At 30.1% G+C, this 21,152-nt stretch overlaps 1 protein-coding gene across 5 annotated transcripts in view; it reads left to right on the plus strand.

Moving 5' to 3' along the window:
* The first annotated feature begins 1,164 nt into the window (after positions 1–1,164).
* Acat1 (Acetyl-CoA acetyltransferase 1) overlaps positions 1,165–21,152 on the plus strand; it is a 33,909-nt gene continuing 13,921 nt past the window's right edge. For 4 of the 5 annotated variants that reach the window (XM_075370287.1, XM_075370289.1, XM_075370290.1 and 1 more), the window contains exons 1-7: positions 1,165–1,310; positions 3,267–3,464; positions 10,996–11,110; positions 13,492–13,685; positions 14,116–14,320; positions 18,045–18,130; positions 20,177–20,365. In XM_075370287.1, coding sequence (XP_075226402.1) covers positions 1,281–1,310; positions 3,267–3,464; positions 10,996–11,110; positions 13,492–13,685; positions 14,116–14,320; positions 18,045–18,130; positions 20,177–20,365 — 1,017 coding nt within the window. In that variant the 5' untranslated portion in view covers positions 1,165–1,280. Of the gene's footprint in view, positions 1,311–1,591; positions 1,731–3,266; positions 3,465–10,995; positions 11,111–13,491; positions 13,686–14,115; positions 14,321–18,044; positions 18,131–20,176; positions 20,366–21,152 lie in introns of those variants that run through there. The other variant, XM_075370288.1, reaches the window with a different exon arrangement.

The raw sequence follows: 21,152 nt of genomic DNA on the forward strand, positions 1-21,152 counted from the left end.
CCATTTTCTGATGTTCCAGTTCCACAATAATAATTTATATTCACATCTTAAATTTAATTTTTTTATGATCTGGGGATATTAATAATTATGTATAAATGAATAAAGCACATCCATCTTTTAGCAATCTTATTTTATTAAAATATTTTTATTTCATGCCGAATTATAGAAACAAAAATTGATGGCTATACTACATTATTCTTTATAATAATCAGTTCATTAATACTTATATCTAAAATTATAAATAATTACTTCATTGGTAATACTTATTTGTAATTTGTATAAAATTAATATTGTTTAGTATATAATTAATGTGTTTGTAACATTTGTGCTTTTGATGAAGATAATTCGCCAGATTTTTTATCAAGTTAGTTGAGGAGTAAGAATTAATCATTGTCCATTAAATAATTGAAGTTATTTATTTTCATAATAATTATAACTTCTTGCAGAACAGTGGTTTAATTATGACGTGGTACACAATTAATTTAAATTTATTTTATTTCAGAAATAAATTTTCATGGGATTAAAATATTTACATCAGTAAAGAATGGAAAATATTTTACACTCTCAATAAGATGACATTTACTTTTTTATATGTAAAAAGAAAATTATTTTTGGTTTGGTTTTTTTTGGAGGTGCAGTTCAGTTAATATAAATAGTGAAAAATGGACCTTAGCATTTTTTTTTATAACTTGGTATGTTTTTTGTTGTATGTTGGAGGGATGGAAACTAAATTTGGGATATATTAAAGAACAATCAATTTTTTTACAAGTTATTTTCCTTTCAGTATGTTATTTTGGAGTGAATCACGAAAATGGAACATTCAAATTACGTTTTTCAAACGGGAGTCCAAAGAGCATGATATTTTAGATGTTTATCAGTCGTTGTACGTCAAAACAAAGATCCAGCCCAAGGAAATTTATCAGTTTAAAAAAATTACATAAAAATAAATTTAGGTAAGGGTTTTGATGAGTCCCTTATTTTTTGAGGTATTTATAAAAAATAATTTCACCATCCAGAATATTACTTAAGAACATCTATGCCAATTTTTTTATAGCTTTACTACTTGTTTTATTTTCTATTTTTTCACAGTACTAAAAAAAACAGCTGATTTTCATGTGTATCCCTTCTTGGCGCGTCGGTTATGACGTCATTCAATAGCTCAAAGGTTGTAGGTTAGGATATACTTCACTGTACTGTGGCAATAATATTGTGATTACGAAAATCGTTTTGTTTTAATTTGATATAATCGCCACAGTGCTTATTTAATTATCTTTTTTATTATGCCTTTTTCGGTTAAGTTTCTTCGAAAAGTAAGTGTTGTTATTATTTCAAATAATTAATTCTTGTAATTTTAATATTTGTTAACTGAAGAAAGCTTATTACTTTACACTGGTACCATGACTTTTAAATATCTTGAATGACTTATGTGGACAAACTATTAGTAGTAGAGAAGGCATTATTTCAAACCTTATTTAATTATCTTTTTTATTATGCCTTTTTCGGTTAAGTTTCTTCGAAAAGTAAGTGTTGTTATTATTTCAAATAATTAATTCTTGTAATTTTAATATTTGTTAACTGAAGAAAGCTTATTACTTTACACTGGTACCATGACTTTTAAATATCTTGAATGACTTATGTGGACAAACTATTAGTAGTAGAGAAGGCATTATTTCAAACCTTATTTAATTATCTTTTTTATTATGCCTTTTTCGGTTAAGTTTCTTCGAAAAGTAAGTGTTGTTATTATTTCAAATAATTAATTCTTGTAATTTTAATATTTGTTAACTGAAGAAAGCTTATTACTTTACACTGGTACCATGACTTTTAAATATCTTGAATGACTTGTGTGGACAAACTATTAGTAGTAGAGAAGGCATTATTTCAAACCATGGATTGGTTTTATTAACTTAAGTTTTTTTTTAAATTAAAAATTACATAGTTTGTATCGGCTTTTTTTTAAAGGTGAAATATTAGTAATTATTCATTTTTTAGTCATCAGCAATTTACCAAGGCATTGAGCTTTATTTCTTGTTTTTAAAATAAACCCAAATTTTTACAGCTACATTCTCAGTTGTACAGTGTTTTACGAGGAAGATAAAATTGTTAGTGAAAATGTGTCAGAACTTAGAATTAGCTGAATTTTATGTTAACCATTGCACCAGTTGTGACTGGTTGATGTATTTTTAATGAATAACATGACAAAATATGAATGAACTATTTAAAAAACAAATATTATCCTTTCAAATTTGTTTGAATTGTACTCATCAGTGTTGCTTGCCTGGTATTGTTAATAATAATGACATCTTAAAGTTATTATTAATCTGTGTTAAAATATATTTCACCCTTTTCGTGTTTGTTCATGTAGTATGTTGTTTTTATCAAATTTTGTATATTCATTTTTATATTTGTAAATTTTGTATTCAAGTTCATGAGATATTATGTACTTTATAATATCAATACTAACATTACTTGATATTGTTTGATCTTTATAGTTAATTTATTTTTGTTCATATTTGTATAATTTTTTTAATGGCAGTTTTATTTTTATATGCTGGTTTGAATAATAATAAACAATTAATGTAAATTGCTATTTTTGTAAAATTTTACCTCACCTGTATTCTTTATATCCTGCATCATAGAATCAACTTGTTGAATTCTTTTTATATTGAACTGGGTTTTATATTATTCAGAGCCCTGCTGAACATCATAATTGTTACATGATCTGTCTTTTTGCTCAAGAATTATTTAATATTTCTGGTCTTTTTAGTTTTTTTATAAGTATACATATTGGGCTATATTACATCTCATGATTACCTCATTTTAATTAGTATGTCTTCAAACTCATTTTCTCTGTAAATTTTGTTATTATGGAGCTGGATTGTCTGTTTTTTCATTTTCTTTTACAACTTTAGTTCTTATCTGAATTTTATTGATTAATTTTCATTGTTCTAGATCTAGAAATTTGTCAGTTTCTTATTCTTTATTCCTTTTGGACATTTTAATGAGAAATTAATTTGCCTAATAAAATCCCATATTACTTAATAATCCTGTTAATATATCAATCAAATGGCAGTTTGTTAGCTTGGTCTTATTTTCAGCCCATCATTCATAGTGTGAGAGTGGCTTTGCATTTACTATTTTTTTTTTAATAAATATTTTTGTTATTTAATTATATGTAGGTTTGCTTTGCAAATTATCTGTTATTTTTTTAAGTTGTTTGAACCGTAACAAAATAACACTTTTAAATTATGTATTTTCTCTTTCAGGGGCATGTTCAACTTCCACGATCATTATCATCATTGTTTGGTAAATCTGCTGGTAGTACGAGATATATTAGCAGCAGTGGTTATAACAATCAGAAGAATGACATTCTAATAATCAGCGGAGCTAGAACTCCTATTGGCTCATTTTTAGGTTCACTTTCATCTTTATCAGCATCTAGATTGGGTGCCGTTGCTATAGAGGTAATTTGAATGCCTAATATTGTCGAAGTAAATAAAATTTGTAGATAAAATTTTATTAAATTCAATTTTACCATTTCATCCCTATATATTCATATAATAATGCTGTATGTAGGTTTTTTTTTGAAGATGGTCCTTTTGAATTATATTTTTCTCAGGGTAAGCTAATTTAAAGATTCAAAGTTTTCCTTATGTTTTCACTTTTTATTTGCAGTTACATTGCTGTTATTTTAATTATTATTATTTTAGTGTTAATTATGATTTTCTGAATTAATATTGACATTGTTCAAATTAATGTAATTAATTATATTACATCTAAATAATAATTCAGGAAAATCTCTCACGGCAACCACCTCCATAAATGACCAATATTTCTCGGAATGCAAATAAATTGCAGAACTGACAATGTTACTATTGTTCTTTATGACGATCATCATCTTCCTTACCCGATTTAATGTAGATTTATTGTATAAAAATACAATGCTTATTCATTCATTTTTATAGCTATGTATGCCCAAGATGTTTATCATAGCCTACTTTATAGAATGCACCACTTCCAATGTTACATAGACAAACAAAAACGTTATGTCTGCCACCAGCTGGCGGCAGACACAAATCATTTCTGTCAGACTTCAATTCTGAGACAAGACAGTGGCAAACTTCAATTCTGATTTTGTCACTATTGCATTTAGTTGATTTATGCATGTAATCGTAGGTCTATGTTTAACATTGGTGTTTTCATGTGTTTTTTTTAATCATTTTTGTCATTATACAGTTTTTTAATTTTGTTAGTAAAATGTCAGGAAAATACAAAATCAAAACATAAAATTTAGAAACACAATTAAAGGTTATTGAAGATGCTGGCTGTGGATTGTCACATACAATTAGCAGAAAAATATTATTGAAGTAAAACAAAAATCAAAAAAAAAAATTTTAAAGAAAAGTGATTTAAAAATTCTAATAAAAATACCCTCCCCTATGAATCATGAGACCTTGCCGTTGGTGAGGGGGCTTGAGTGCTCAGGGATACAGAGTAGCTGGACTGAAGGTGCAACCATATCGGAGAGGTATCTGTTGAGAGCCAGACTAAGGAATGATTCCTGAAAGAGGGCAGCAGCTCTTTCAGTAGTTGTTAGGGGCGTGAGTCAGGACGACTTAAACGGCCGTATCAACATCACTCAGTCCTCTGAGTACTGCGCAGCTGAAAGCAATGGAAAACTACAGCTGTTTTTTTTTCCAAGAAAATGTGGCTCTGCATTTTCAAAAGCAATAATGGAGGCGCCTTCCTTGGTAAAATATTCCGGAGGTAAAATAGTCCCCCGTTCGGATCTCCGGGTGGGGACTACTAAGGAAGGGGTCACCAGAAAAGTAAAAAATAACATTCTACGAGTCGGAGCGTGGAATGTTAGAAGCTTAAAAAAGGTTGGTAGGCTAGAGAATTTAAAAAGGGAAATGGATAGGGTAAACGTGGATATAGTAGGAATTAGTGAGGTTCGGTGGGAAGAGGAAGGCGACTTTTGGTCGGGTGACTTTAGAGTAATTAACTCAGCGTCAAATAATGGGCAGGCAGGAGTAGGTTTCGTGATGAACAAGGAAATAGGGAGGAGAGTGGAGTATTTCAAGACGCATAGCGATAGAGTCATTGTAATAAGGATAAATTCAAAACCTAAACCGACAACGATTGTTAACGTCTATATGCCTACAAGCGCCCATGATGATGATGAGGTAGAATGTGTATACGAAGAGATTGATGAAGCAATTAAACACGTAAAAGGAGATGAAAATTTAATAATAGTTGGAGATTGGAATGCAAGCATTGGAAAAGGCAAGGAAGGAAATATAGTGGGTGAATACGGGTTGGGCAAAAGGAATGAAAGAGGGGACCGACTTATAGAGTTTTGCACGAAGTATAATTTAGTAATTGCCAACACCCAATTTAAAAATCATAATAGAAGAATATACACCTGGAAAAAGCCAGGCGATACTGCAAGGTATCAGATAGATTATATCATGGTTAAGCAAAGATTTAGAAATCAACTCGTGTACTGCAAAACTTACCCTGGAGCAGACATTGATAGCGACCATAATTTGGTGATAATGAAATGTAGATTGGGGTTTAAAAACCTGAAGAAAAGGTGTCAGATGAATCGGTGGAATTTAGAGAAGCTTGAGGAAGAGGAGGTAAAGAAGATTTTTGAGGAGGACATCGCTAGAGGTCTGAGTAAAAAAGATAAGATAGAAAATGTAGAAGAAGAATGGGAGAATGTTAAAAAGGAAATTCTTAAATCAGCAGAAGCGAACTTAGGCGGAATAAAGAGAACTGGTAGAAAACCTTGGGTTTCAGACGATATATTGCAGCTGATGGATGAACGTAGAAAATATAAGAATGCTAGTGATGAAGAAAGTAAAAGGAACTATCGGCAATTAAGAAATGCTATAAACAGGAAGTGCAAACTGGCGAAAGAAGAGTGGATTAAAGAAAAGTGTTCAGAAGTGGAAAGAGAAATGAACATTGGTAAAATAGACGGAGCATACAGGAAAGTTAAGGAAAATTTTGGGGTACATAAATTAAAATCTAATAATGTGTTAAACAAAGATGGTACACCTATATATAATACGAAAGGTAAAGTCGATAGATGGGTGGAATATATTGAAGAGTTATACGGAGGAAATGAATTAGAAAATGGTTTTATAGAGGAAGAAGAGGAAGTTGAGGAGGATGAAATGGGAGAAACAATACTGAGATCTGAATTTAAGAGAGCATTAAAAGATTTAAATGGCAGAAAGGCTCCTGGAATAGACGGAATACCTGTAGAATTACTGCGCAGTGCAGGGGAGGAGGCGATTGATAGATTATACAAACTGGTGTGTAATATTTATGAAAAAGGGGAATTTCCGTCAGACTTCAAAAAAAGTGTTATAGTAATGATACCAAAGAAATCAGGGGCAGATAAATGTGAAGAATACAGAACAATTAGTTTAACTAGTCATGCATCAAAAATCTTAACTAGAATTCTATACAGAAGAATTGAGAGGAGAGTGGAGGAAGTGTTAGGAGAAGACCAATTTGGTTTCAGGAAAAGTATAGGGACAAGGGAAGCAATTTTAGGCCTCAGATTAATAGTAGAAGGAAGATTAAAGAAAAACAAACCAACATACTTGGCGTTTATAGACCTAGATAAGGCATTCGATAACGTAGACTGGAATAAAATGTTCAGCATTTTAAAAAAATTAGGGTTCAAATACAGAGATAGAAGAACAATTGCTAACATGTACAGGAACCAAACAGCAACAGTAGCAATTGAAGAACATAAGAAAGAAGCCATAATAAGAAAGGGAGTCCGACAAGGATGTTCTCTATCTCCGTTACTTTTTAATCTTTACATGGAACTAGCAGTTAATGATGTTAAAGAACAATTTAGATTCGGAGTAACAGTACAAGGTGAAAAGATAAAGACGCTACGATTTGCTGATGATATAGTAATTCTAGCCGAGAATAAAAAGGATTTAGAAGAAACAATGAACGGCATAGATGAAGTCTTACGCAAGAACTATCGCATGAAAATAAACAAGAACAAAACAAAAGTAATGAAATGTAGTAGAAATAACAAAGATGGACCACTGAATGTGAAAATAGGAGGAGAAAAGATTATGGAGGTAGAAGAATTTTGTTATTTGGGAAGTAGAATTACTAAAGATGGACGAAGCAGGAGCGATATAAAATGCCGAATAGCACAAGCTAAACGAGCCTTCAGTAAGAAATATAAGTTGTTTACATCAAAAATTAATTTAAATGTCAGGAAAAGATTTTTGAAAGTGTATGTTTGGAGTGTCGCTTTATATGGAAGTGAAACTTGGACAATCGGAGTATCTGAGAAGAAAAGGTTAGAAGCTTTTGAAATGTGGTGCTATAGGAGAATGTTAAAAATCAGATGGGTGGATAAAGTGACAAATGAGGAGGTATTGCGGCAAATAGATGAAGAAAGAAGCATTTGGAAAAATATAGTTAAAAGAAGAGACAGACTTATAGGCCACATACTAAGGCATCCTGGAATAGTCGCTTTAATTTTGGAAGGACAGGTAGAAGGGAAAAATTGTGTAGGCAGGCCACGTTTGGAATATGTAAAACAAATTGTTAGGGATGTAGGATGTAGAGGGTATACTGAAATGAAACGACTAGCACTAGATAGGGAATCTTGGAGAGCTGCATCATTCCAGTCAAATGACTGAAGACAAAAAAAAAAAAATAAAAATACAAAAAGGGAACTTTTCAACCATATAAAGAAGTGAATGACTTGTAGAAAAAGTAACAAGTTATGCATAGCAAATTCAAATTGAGACATTTGCTGGAAGTAGTGGTTGGTTGGAAAAATTCTACCACTAAACAAAATTTAAAAAAAAAAATTTGTGGTGAAAGTGAATCTGTCATGAAAATATAGTGGTAGAGTGGTTGCAACGCCATTGATAATAAAAGATTACAATCTCAAGGACATTTACAAATTGATGAAACAGAACTTTTTCTATTGGGCTTTACTGACTAAATTATTGATGTTCAAAGATACTAATGATTAAGGTATTAAAAAAATTAAACGAAGAATAACAGTGATGTTTTATGTCAGTGCTTTAGGGGAAAAAGAACCTCCATTAATAATAAATGATTCACTTTGGCCAAAATGTTTCAAAAATGTTAATATGTCCAAACTGAAAGTAGAATGGTATGAACATCGAAAGCTTCACTGATTGGAATGAAAAGTTCAATGAAAAAACAAGACAAAGGTGCTAATGATTTTCAACAGTGCTCCATGTCACCCGAAATTGTCATTAAGTAATGTACATTTATTGTTTTTATCTGGTAACACTACAAGTAAATCACAACCATTAGATCATGGAATAATTCAGATGTTTGAACTTCATTATCACCGTCGAATAATGACTACTCTTGTAGCAGTTATCAACTCAGTTCAAATTGTAGATGATGTGATTCAAAAAATATCTTTGACGGATGTAATGGAATATATAAAGAAAGCATGGATTATTGTGTATGAAAACACAGTAAAAACGTGTTTTAAGAAAGTTAGTATTGATTTTAGGTTATTTTAGGAAGAAAATGTGAATGAAAAAACTGTAATTCAAAGTGAAAACGAAGTCTTAGAACTAGATCGGCATTGACATTGACGTTCACTCTGTTGAAGATGAAAGGGTTGAAGATGTAAATGATTAAGAGAAAGAAATTCTGGATAAGCATGTTAATGCTTCTACTTCTAAAGATGCAGAAGAGACTAAGATGGAGAAAGATGAAGAAATCCTGGCTGTTCCTTTAGATGATCTTTTAAATTGTATAAACAAATTAAAATAATTGGATCGTAATCTTGGTAATAATTAAATTCGACACGTTTTATGAAGTTCAAACTGTGTTAGAAAAGGAATTGATTAAACAAAAGACATAGTCAAGTAAGCAGACTTCACTGAACAAATACTAGTACAAGTACAAATACTAGTACAAGTAGTAAGCATTTTTAGAGGTTAATAAACAAAATTTGTATTAAATACTATATTTGGTATTTACATTATTTTTTGATGTGCAATTCATTTGTTTATAATGTAAAATTAATTACCCCCTCATTTATAATATTTACTTTCATATTCAACATTTTTTCTGTTTTACAAAATTTATTAACATAAACTAGGAATCTGTGGTTTTTCTTTTCCATTATTGTCATCAACTGAATTATCTGTCTTATTACATTAATATATATATCATTTGACTAAATTTGTGTAATTTTAATGAAAGGAATTTCTTCCAATTATATTTTTTTATTAAAAATATTAATTTCCATAAACTTTTAATGAGAATTATTATGGCCACACTGACACATCTTTGAAAAATTATTACGGCCACACCAACAGTCATTTCTCTAAGGCAAAAAGTCCAAAATCATCTGGAACTGGAGCTGGTTGTCTTAGGGAGATTTCACTGTGTATTTAATATTTAGAATTTATAAAACATGAATAGCAATTTGAGAATTGTGTTATTATATATATATATATATATTATATTATTGTGTATATTATATATATTATATATATATTATATATACACATTATTATATAGTGTGTATGATATACTGTATTATACACTGTGGAGAGAGAGACAGAGAGAAGAAAAAATATAATTCCCATGAACTAATTATATATTATTATTACTCCTTCTCATATATTTTTAAGTTACAAAGAAATTTGTCAGTAATTTTAATTATTTATTATATCTGTTTAATAATAAAAATAATAACGTTTGGTCTGCAATTTTAAAGGGATTCTTCCTGTAAATAAAAAGTAATTTTTAGAGAATGTTATTCATTATAAATTCAACTTTAGTAAAACTCACTATATTATATTATAGCAGTTAAAGTAGTATGAGTATTATCTCAAGCCAGAATTTCAGTTCATTAAGTGTGGGTAGGGACAGGTAGAAGAACCTTGAGGTTCCTTTCAGTTTATGATAACAAAGAAGGTATACAATAAGCTTCTTGCTTCTACATTTTACAACTTCAGGGAAAATTAATTCTCGTAAGTTGACCAAACTGGAAACTGTTGTGGTAAGGTTCTCTGCTGAGTAGTATGCTCAGATGAATCTGAACTGGGAATATCTTAATTTTTTTCTAATATATTATTGCAGTGAATGAAGGTAGTATTCTCACAGAATTTCATAATATAAATTATTCTTTTGTGTTACAAAGTAATGGAATAGATTTAAAAATTGATTAAATTACTATAAGTACATATTCTTTAAATGTATGTGGTACTTTAAGAACTTTTGTACAGTTTAGCTATGCACTGTTTAGTATTCACATGGATATCTAAAAAAACAAACTATAATATGGCTTGTAAAGTTCACTATATAAAAAGGACAAGTAAACCATTATAACTTAGTTTTTTTTTTAATTTTCCAAATAAACACTTTAGTGACAAGTATGAATTTTTGTACTGTAGGTGAAAAGAAAGGTTCTAGAATGAAACAAAGTTTGTGGTGTTAACTTAAATTCTCCTAAGAAAAAGATTGAAAGCTTTTGATGTGTGGTTGTAGGAAAAGAATTTTAAATATTATTGGACTTCCAAATCCAGAAATGAATATATGCTAAGATGATTTAAAAGAAGAGGTTCTTCATGAAATCTTTCATAAAGGCAAACGAACTTGATGAGATTTAATGTTAAAGGGTTACAGAGAGAGCTGTAGAAAGAGTAATAAGGTGGATCAAGATGATTGATGATGAGGCTATGAAGTCTTGGTGAAGAAAGGACAAGGCAGATTTCATTGAAGGAAGAAATTGTCAACACATTGGATCTGTAGAAACTGCAGAATCCAGATTATTGTAATTGTCTGTGAAGTTTCATTGAAATTTTGAAACATTGAACTTATATATGAGAGATTTTGTGATTTTTTTTCAGTTTCTTTGAACTAAAAAAAAAATAATTTTATTGGAGGGAAGAATGAATGAATTTTATAAATTTAAATAAGTTTGTTTCTTATTTTTAGGCAGCTCTTATTAGAGGTGGAGTTCCAAAGGATGCTGTGAATGAAGTTTACTTTGGCAATGTCTGTCAAGCTGGACTTGGTCAGGCTCCTGCTAGACAAGCTGCAGTGTATGCTGGTAATGCTAATAATTTATTTATTGCATAAAGTTAGTTAATGTTTTTATCATAACAGAGACAATTATTAGATCGATATGCCTTTACTTATTCTTAGTATTAAAAGTAACAGGAAATTACTTAACTTCTCACTTTTACAGGTATGTGTTGCATTGGATTTTTTATGTTTGTAAATAAGGATATAACATTTTCAAATATCTTTTGACACAGTCAAAAGTCTTTGTATCAGATCAACTTTAATGAAAGCAGTTAAGGCACTGATAGGGATGCTTTGTTTTTATACTTTCCTACAGTTGTGTGGTGTCTTGGTGATGATGTTGTCTTTAGTTAGATATAACTCACAAAAAAATTGTTTACCAAACAAATTTGGAAGTTAAAAAAATATGTCATAAATTTATACATAATGCCTTAAAATAAAAAATGATTAAACGGCAGATATGTTAAAATTAAATAATAATTTCTATATGTATTTTAATCATGGTTGAGATTAAAGTACAATTTAAGTTTCATTGAACTCTGTTTCACTGTTGTATGATTAGCTAATATGAATTTACAATTAAAAAGACTGTATTATGTGCTATACATAGACAAAATACTGTTCTGTCTATGAATCCAGAATCTGGACCCTTGGGGTTCAGGTCAGCCCAGGTGAATCCTGGAGCCAACTCAGAGGCTGTTTGGAGCCTCTAAAAGGGGTCTACCCCAGGCCGCAGAGCTTGCTTCACTTGCCACTCTCAATTTGCCAGGGGGTCCAGCGCCCTGGACACCAGCACAGCTTGCTTTGGTCGCCACTCCCATCTATACTGAGCTCTACCCTTTGGACCCCCACGCTCTATATTATCATTAGGGTTGTGAGAATACTGATAAATAATAATTTTAGTATTCAGATTTTATAGAAACTTGAAAAAGAAAGTAAATTACAAAAGATAAGGATTAATGTATTTTTTGCTTAATGAATTTCTTTTAATTCACAACTTCACCCTCCTCGGGAGTGAAAAAATAATGAATATCTTAACTTTAATATCTTGACTTTAATAAATATCTTGACTTTCAAGGGAGCTAGGGCCTCAGTTGATGGTTTAAAACCATCAGCTGTAATCTGCTAGATTGAGAGTATACTGGATGCATGCAAAGGTTAGCCTTTAACCTACTAACAAAAAATTTGAATTTTTAAAATTGAACGACTGTTTGCAGAGATATTAGAGTACTCCATTGCACCTGCCAAAACAGCCCCCCAGGGGTACCCCATTTGATACCGGTTGATGATGATCAGTCTAGCCTCCTATGAGGTACTCGCATACCTCACAACTCTAGCCTCACACGCAATCTCCATGGGAAGTCCATTATTATTAAACAGAAATCTTTTTAATTTATTTAATATTATTTTATTTAACGTAAATTTAATTTTATTATTTTTGCAATATTATACATTTGATTGATTCAAAACATTCAGTTCAAACCCAGCTCACACACTGATAGAGACTCACAGTTTACTAATTCAATTCAGTAATGTTTGTGTTTCAACTGGCAATGTCCACTACTACATGTATATGTATATTTTTTTTCCAGATGAAATACAAGTATATCTAAAAACCTTCCAGTTATACCAAGAACCATGGGTAAAAATTTGGTTGTGATTGATTGAATAGTTTTTCTGTTTATCCTCAGCTAACAGAAACCCTCTTCCTCATTATATAATGTATAGATTGATTAGATCTCTAATTGAGGTTAATGAATTCACTGGTAAACTAGACACAGTTAATTTTAAGGCTGCCGGCCTCTTTGGCGTGACTGGTAGCATCTCAGCCTTTCATCTGGAGGTCCTGGATTCAAATCCCGGTCAGGCATGGCATTTTTCACACATGCTACATTCATCTCATCCTCTGCGAAAAGAATTAATTGATTGCAGATTGGTAGGTTAAAAAAAAAAAAAGTTAATTTTAAGGCTGTATTGGATGGTTTTAGAGTAAAAAAATATAATGTATTTTAGATTTGAACATTTAAGAAGTATGTGTTTGATTAATCTTTTTATCAATAAATGGCCCAATTTTTATTAATAAAACTTTATTTTTTACCTCCAGACTTGTGCTAATGTACAATCTCAATTTACATGATTTTAGAGTATATAATGTATTTCCTAAGCAAAATCTTTGCAAATTAATTGATCTATAGTATTGCAATGTATTTGATTTAGTAAGTTACATATTGCTTAATTGAAATTTTTAGTTAATTTAAGGTTTGTGTCCTTTTCACTTTCAAATTAAACAAGTTTAACTGTATTTACAAAGTTATTCATTCAGGTCATTAAAATTCTTAGGTTATTAATTTAATTATTATTCTTTTTAAAATCAAAATTAGCATGTGAATTGTTCACTCTGTTAAGGTTTACCATATTCAGTAGATTGTACAACAGTTAACAAGGTGTGTGCATCTGGTATGAAGTCTGTGATGTTGGCTGCTCAAAATTTGATGTGCGGTCACCAAGAAATAATGGTTGCTGGTGGAATGGAGTCTATGTCTAATGTTCCATTTTATATGAAACGTGGTGAAACAAGTTATGGTGGAGTTAATTTGCTGGTCAGTATGTTAATGAAACTTATTTTATTATTGTTTATTTTCTTGCTCTTTTTTTTTATCTCTTTCATCCTCATATATATTCAGTCATATTTGATCTTTTTTTTATTAGATGTTAATTCACCACTTAAGCAGCAATCTTGTGCTTAGGAGTATGGAATGGAAATGTTTTAGTATATGAAAAAGACATACTTGAGTGATATTTAAAGTACTTCTAACAAAAGGCAAAACATTACCACTCCACCACAGGGTTCGTAGTAAAACCCCTTTTTAATGATATCAGCAACTGTAACAAGAGTATAAAGTTTAAACAACTTAAAAGATGTTATTGGGGCAAGATTTATGTAGTAGATAGTCAGTTTTTTATGTTGAATGAGAAGTGGCTTAAATATTGAATTTTGATTTACTGGTAAGATTTTATTATTTATTGCAGGATGGTATTGTTTTTGATGGTTTAACTGATGTCTATAATAAAATACATATGGGTAATTGTGCTGAGAATACAGCTAAGAAATTATCAATAACCAGAGAACAACAAGATGAGTTTGCTATCAGTAGTTACAAAAAGAGTGCTGCTGCTTATGCTAATGGTGATATATCTGATGAATTGATACCAGTTTCTGTTCCACAAAAAAGAGGTGAATATTATTATGTAGAACACATTACTGAAAACTCAGGTGACAGAGATTAATTTTTTTTTGTACTAATACTTCTTCAAGTGTACTTCAAATGTAATACTTCAAGTGTATCCATATACACTTGAAGACATGCAAATAGAAATAGTGATGAATTTATAGCTATTTACATGTTAATCGTTTTTTACTTATATAGCCTCCCTAATTATGATAAAGTTTAATTAATAAATTATCAACAATAAGGCATAAAATTACAGTTAAGTACAGCAATGATAAAGGTCAGTTGACTCCCAATTAATGCACAGAGTTCCGTTAGTTATTATTCCCTAAAATTTGTTACCCTAAAAATTAATTTCAATTAATTTTTATGAATACTGTGCTACTAGGATGCAATTTGCTAAACTATTTATTAATGAAGTATTACCTTTTTGTATAACAATGATTATGCTAAAATATTTAAAAAAAATTGATTAGCTTTTGATTTATTTATTTTTTTTAGTTCACAAGAAATCATTTTTTTTACTTTTATAATTTGACTATAAATGTAGAAAATGAACAAGTTTGCAAACAAAAACTCATGACAAAAATAAGTTAACAGTCATCATATTAGTTAGTGATATTTCTTAATTTTGATTATGTTACCCTTGATTTTATCCTTCAGGACATTAGTAGTCAAATCTTTAATGACTCATCATTGATTTCTTGCGTGTAAACCAGAGGCTGTAAAATTTCCTTCCTCCAAATTTAAATTATTGTGGCATATATTTTTAACGTTTCACTTTTTTTTTTACCTTTTTTCACAAAAAGTTTTTTTTTTGTAAATTTAATAAATTGTTGTATTCTAATACAACTAGTTTTAACTTGCTAATAGTTCAGCAACTGCATTAAAGAAAAAAAGTTGTAATATTTTACTTTAATAATAATGCAAAAAGTTGTCAAAAAATTGTACTTAGCTAAAAAAGTGCAGTGGTTTTTTTTATTAAAATTTTTTAAAAAATTAGTAAAAGAATGATTTTACAGATGTTCATACATTTGAAATTTTTAATCTGTTCAAGTTCACAGATCACACTTATAGGCTGAGCTCTGATTTTATCATTTTTTATGACTTTGCATTTTGTACATTACTTACATATACAGTTTTACATTATTTTGTAAAATTTAATTTGTGCATTACTTTGTAGTTACTTTCTTTACACTCATTTGCTTCTCTTATTACATTTTTAGTATCTTCACACTTATCTTTAAAGCAAACTATTTTCAGTAATTCTCAAGTACAGGTTGACCAGAAGATCTTTACCATTTTCAAGCCAGAAGTTTTAGTGCTGCTTTATATGTGTGTGCTTATGAGTGTCCTTTGTACATTATTACTTACCCCAGTGAAGTTTCATTAGTCATCAGTGATTTATCATCATTTCTTTGGTAAAATGTCAGGTATTTGTACTCAACCCTGCATAATATTCTACCAATTTTAATGAAATTAAAGCTTCTTTGTAGTCAAATTATTAATTTTTAGTTTTTTCTTGTTTCAAATGTAATTTATTAAATATTTTATTTAAAAAATTAATTTATAATTTTTTAGAAATTTAAGCCTAGTTTATTTAAATTATTAAGAATTTATTTAAATAAATGCATAATTCTGTATGATTATTTTTTTATTTTTAGTTTACACTTCAAATAAAGGTAAAATTAAAAATAGTGATAAAAATCAGTTCAAATAAAATATAGGATATATTGTTGTTAATAATTTAATATCATTTTAAAAGTTACCATTGTAAACTTCTTTATGATATTATGATAGTGTATTTGTTACTGTTGTTAATATATCAATTGGCTTTATTTTTTTGTTTCCTACCACAGTTGAGATCAGTTCCTGTGTTCCCCCACTGTTCATCACCATGTGTTCACAGAGGCAAAATCATGTATTCCCTTCTTCACATTCATTGTTTATTGTATTTTCATTAAATTTATCCATATTTTATTTTATTTATTTTTATTTCTCCAGCTTTGTAGTTACATTCTGCTGTGTAGTTAACTATACAGTAAGTCTGCTAATCAGGTCAAATTTTGCATTTTGAAACTCTTTGCATATCTATATGTTTTATGATTCCTCATTCCAAAAACCACAATTGTAGAATTAAAAAATTTTAGAAGGATGTAAACACATATTTATATATGTTAGCCTATGTTTTGCTTGATATCTCCAGACTGATGCACCAATTTGGATGAAATTTGACAAAATGATTTCTGTATATAGAACATTGATGCCATTTAATTGTAATCTTAGTTGATCAAGGGAGCAGGGAAATACAAACCTTATGGTTCCTGTGTCTCAAAATTTTACTCAAAGGGTAGATTAATTTTTTTTTACATAACTTCTGTTTCTATATTCACATATACTAGTATGCCTTCCTCACCACATGAATTCATTAGAGGTATAATTCTACGAGTTGTCAGCTTTTTCTGCATTTCTTCTTGTTTTTGGAATGGCATATATTTTCTATGCGTAGTGTAGATACTACTACTGGATCTATAAAATTATGTTGGTGGTTGAAAATGAGGTGATGTCCCAGCAAATTATTTATTTGGCAGTATGTATGCCACTTATCGAATGTTACTGTGGGTCCTAAATTTATGTATTCTTGAAATAGGAAGAAGGGTAGCTGCTAAGTTACTTAAACTATGCAGATCCACTCTTTTGTTTTAGAATGGCACCCTCCAAATCCCCATTAGTTGGAGGTAATACCCTCAGTATTATTTTTATATTGACAAAAATATTCGTTTCTATTTCCTCTGTCAAGTTTGGGCCTCCAGTTTGCATTGGATCATTTAAGAAAACCTGGACATAAATCTCTCATAAATAATTTATACTTGGTGTTTATTTTTAACTCCCTTTCACAAACCTTCTTTGGTGAACTGACAGCACTAAGAATAAATAAACATAATTATTGTTCAAAAGGGTAATCTGCTGGACCCTTGCAATACATTAGTAAAATGGTTTATATTCTTGACAGGCTCTCTTCCCAAACCTCTAACTTTGAGGCCTCAGTTGCTCAACTGCATGTTGTGACTATTGGCACAATTACAACTTCTCACTTTATGTACAATTGTACAGAATCTTTCCTTATAGTGGATATCATAGAAACAGGACTTACAGAAAAAACCATGGTTTGTGAATTCTACAAATAGATCAGTTCTCTTCAATAGATGGTTCAAAGAAATGTTTGATTGGCTCTCTTTTTTTCTGTTTAGCCTCTGGAACCACCGTAAGGTATTACTTCAGAGGATGAATGAGGATGATATGTATTAATGTAAATGAAGTGTATTCTTGTACAGTCTCAGGTCAACCCATTCCTGAGATGTGTGGTTAATTGAAACACCAAAGAAACCGGTATCATATGGTATTCAAATCCATATAAAAGTAACTGCCTTTACTAAGATTTAAACCTTAGAACTCTTGACTTTGAAATCAGCTGATTTGCGATGATGAGTTAACCTCTAGACCAGCCCAGTGGGCTTGTTTGATTGGTTGTATGGATCAGGTATGTCCAAGACCAAAGTCACAGTTTTTGAAAGTTTACTTTGAACTCGATTTTTAGTTCCACTTTTTGTGGTAGCCAACAAGCATTACTAATCACGATTTCATAGATATTAATTGAAATTTCTTTACAGTCCATATCCCAGAATGTTTCTGTGTAATTTTAATATTTTTTTCATCTTTTCATTGCAGGTAAACCTAACATAGTTGTAACTGAAGATGAAGAATATAAAAGAGTAAATTTTGACAAATTTGATAAACTTTCAACAGTGTTTCAAGTGAGTATGTTGTTTATTTTTTGCTTTCTTATCTACTTCATTGTATTAATATACTCAGGGTACTCTAATCTCTCAAACTAGCTAGTATGTAAAAAAAAAAATAAATTTGACATGGTTTTTCCTGGTTTTTTTAAAATTATTTTTGATGGAGTAGAAATTTTTTCACTGGAGTGGATTTTCACTAATCTCCACCTTAAAAATTTATTTCTTGTTATAAATAACTGACTGATTTACTAGCAAAAATTATTGCTTAATCAGTCACAAGCAGTTCCACTACACTGAAAACCAATTCCCTGGATATTGATCTCTTTTAAGGAAACTGTTGAAGAATAATTCATCCACTTAATTAAAAACCAAATGGTAACTTTTTACTGTCATATTTAGGCTAATGGTATTAGTCTAGAAAATCTAGAAAATCATGTTCTCAGATGAATGTGCGATTTATAACTAAAATGTTTTTTTCTGGGCGCAAGACAGTTCTTACTTTTTTGTGGAAATTGAACACCATCTGCCTCATGTTGTGATTTGAGCTGGAATATCAGCTGAACATCTCCTTGGTCCTTATGTTTTTGATGGTGCAGTTAATCAACGCACTTATCTGAGCATGATCGACGAGTATTGTTTCCAGAATTAACAGCAAAATGAATCACTGATATCATTATGTTCAGCAAGATGGTACTCCAGCGCATTTTGCTTTGCGTTCACAGATGCCTCATTGAGATTTCTCCGAATTGTTGGATTGGTCATGAGACAGAAGAGTTACTGGCTCCATTCTCTTGGCAGCAAGAAGCCCTGATCTCACTACAATTAACAATGCACTCTATGATTTTGTAAAAGAAGAGATCCAAAAATGCAGATACATCAACAACAAGCAACTCCAAAATGCTGCTCAGTCAGCATTTGGAATGATCACCCCTGCTATGCTGTTGTGGATGAACATCCAGGCATGGAAGCACATACAGCTGATTATATATATAATCACAGCTCTCTTCTTTTTGTTGATATTTATCATTTTAACAATACACTGAAAGTAATGAAGATAGTTAACTGAAAAAGAACTTAAGTATAACAATCCTTCTACAGTAAATGAACTTTCATCATTCAACGTATAACAGACAAAGAAAACATACTACTGTTGGAGACTTTTCAGGTTTTTACAATATATATGCATGTTATTACAGATATGATATAGTAATTCAAGATATAGTACAGATATGTAACAAGTTGATCAACTTAATGACTGTTTGCATTTTTAACATTATTGTATTAAAACATTGTAGTACAGTAGCTGTATATAATATTAAGTGGTAATTCCTACAGTGCGAGTATATAAAAGTAGTAAAACCCAACAGATCTATTGAATAATTTGTTAATTATACAATAAAGTGAAATTAATGTGTTAACTGAATTGAAACATTAAACTTTTCTCTGTTTTGTTTTCAAATGTAAATTTCTATTCAGATGAAAGCATGAAAAGAAATAAAACATCTAAAAAAATTAGTTTTCTATTCAGATGAAAGCATGAAAAGAAATAAAACATCTAAAAAAATTAGTTTAATTATTTTTATCTGCTAATTGGTTTTCCTAGTTATGGGAAAGTCTAGATAGAGGAATTTCAGATAAGGGATTTAACTGCTTACATAACAATTTTTAAGGCAGTATGCCATTGATTGGTGGCGCTGTACATTTCTTTAATTCTACAAAAATGTTTATAAATTACTGGTTGGCAATGAGAAAACACATTTTCTAGCAAAGTTAGCTTTTTGAATATTTGGTGGCTCATTTATTTCGAAAATAGCAGCCAGTAATAAATTTCTGTAGCTGCTTGATAAATAGCTAGTTATCAAACACCGCAAATAAACACACCACGAAATAAAGCTATGCATATATTTAGTGGTGTTTGTTCAATGTGTTTTTGTTATTTTTGATGGCTAGAACTCTTGTGATTGAGTATTCATGTCTTATGGAAGAGTGAGTCATAGATCGGCTGTACCAGACTTTTTACTAATCTTACATTTATAATTTTTTATTTTGAAATTTTTCCAGAAAGAAGGTGGAACTGTTACTGCTGGGAATGCATCGACTTTAAATGATGGTGCAGCTGCTCTCTTGTTAGCAACCCCAAAAGCAGCTGATAATTTTAAGTGTAAACCAATTGGACGTATTATTGGATTCCAAGATGCAGCAACAGAACCTATTGATTTTCCAATTGCTCCTGCTATTTCTATTCCTAAGGTATCATATTTTATAAATATATATATATATATATATATATATAGCGTCCATGTGTACTTTATTTTACATAAAGCAGAAATTCAGTAGGGAAGAGTTGATCACACCCCCTCTTAGAAAAGGATTTTTTATTTTAAGAATTCAAATTTTTTTAACTTTTGTAATAACTTTATTACGTACTTTGTAACTTAGAATGTTAAAAATTAACAAAGAAAGTAAAACCTTACTTCAAGAAATGCCCTTCTCCTTACACTTTACAGTCAACTTTTATTAAATTAAGTCTGTATCCCTACTGGAAGATTGATTTTAAATACATGGCATTATAATCAGCAGTTTATTCTGACGTTTGGAAAAGCGTAGATTCATATTTCATGTGTAAAGTAGGAAAAACATTTAGAAATCATGACAAATGTCTTGTGACCTTGATTTAAATTTAATCTTGCTAAAGTAAAGTAGGTATGAATTCCAGCTGTTACATTTTTTACTGATATTTAAATAAATACACCATATCACAGTGTATTCGCACAGGTCTGGATAATTATGGACTGACTTCCTTATTTTGAGGATGCATATTCTACTTGAAAGGTAAGTAAAAAATATTTTAAGTTGTATCTGAAATTAGTAGGTTGATTATTAAGTATGGAATTTAAAAGAAATTAATCAGTAGACTGTGTGCAGTGATTTGTGTCACCTGTATTGTTGTAGTTCCTTTTGATTTATACTATTAAATTAAAATTATTTTAAAGATATTTAGTCTTGTTTATTTAACGGGGGACGTTCAGTAATTAAC

This window comes from Lycorma delicatula, chromosome 7 (genome assembly GCF_047948215.1).
Source record: "Lycorma delicatula isolate Av1 chromosome 7, ASM4794821v1, whole genome shotgun sequence".
Classification (NCBI taxonomy): domain Eukaryota; kingdom Metazoa; phylum Arthropoda; class Insecta; order Hemiptera; family Fulgoridae; genus Lycorma; species Lycorma delicatula.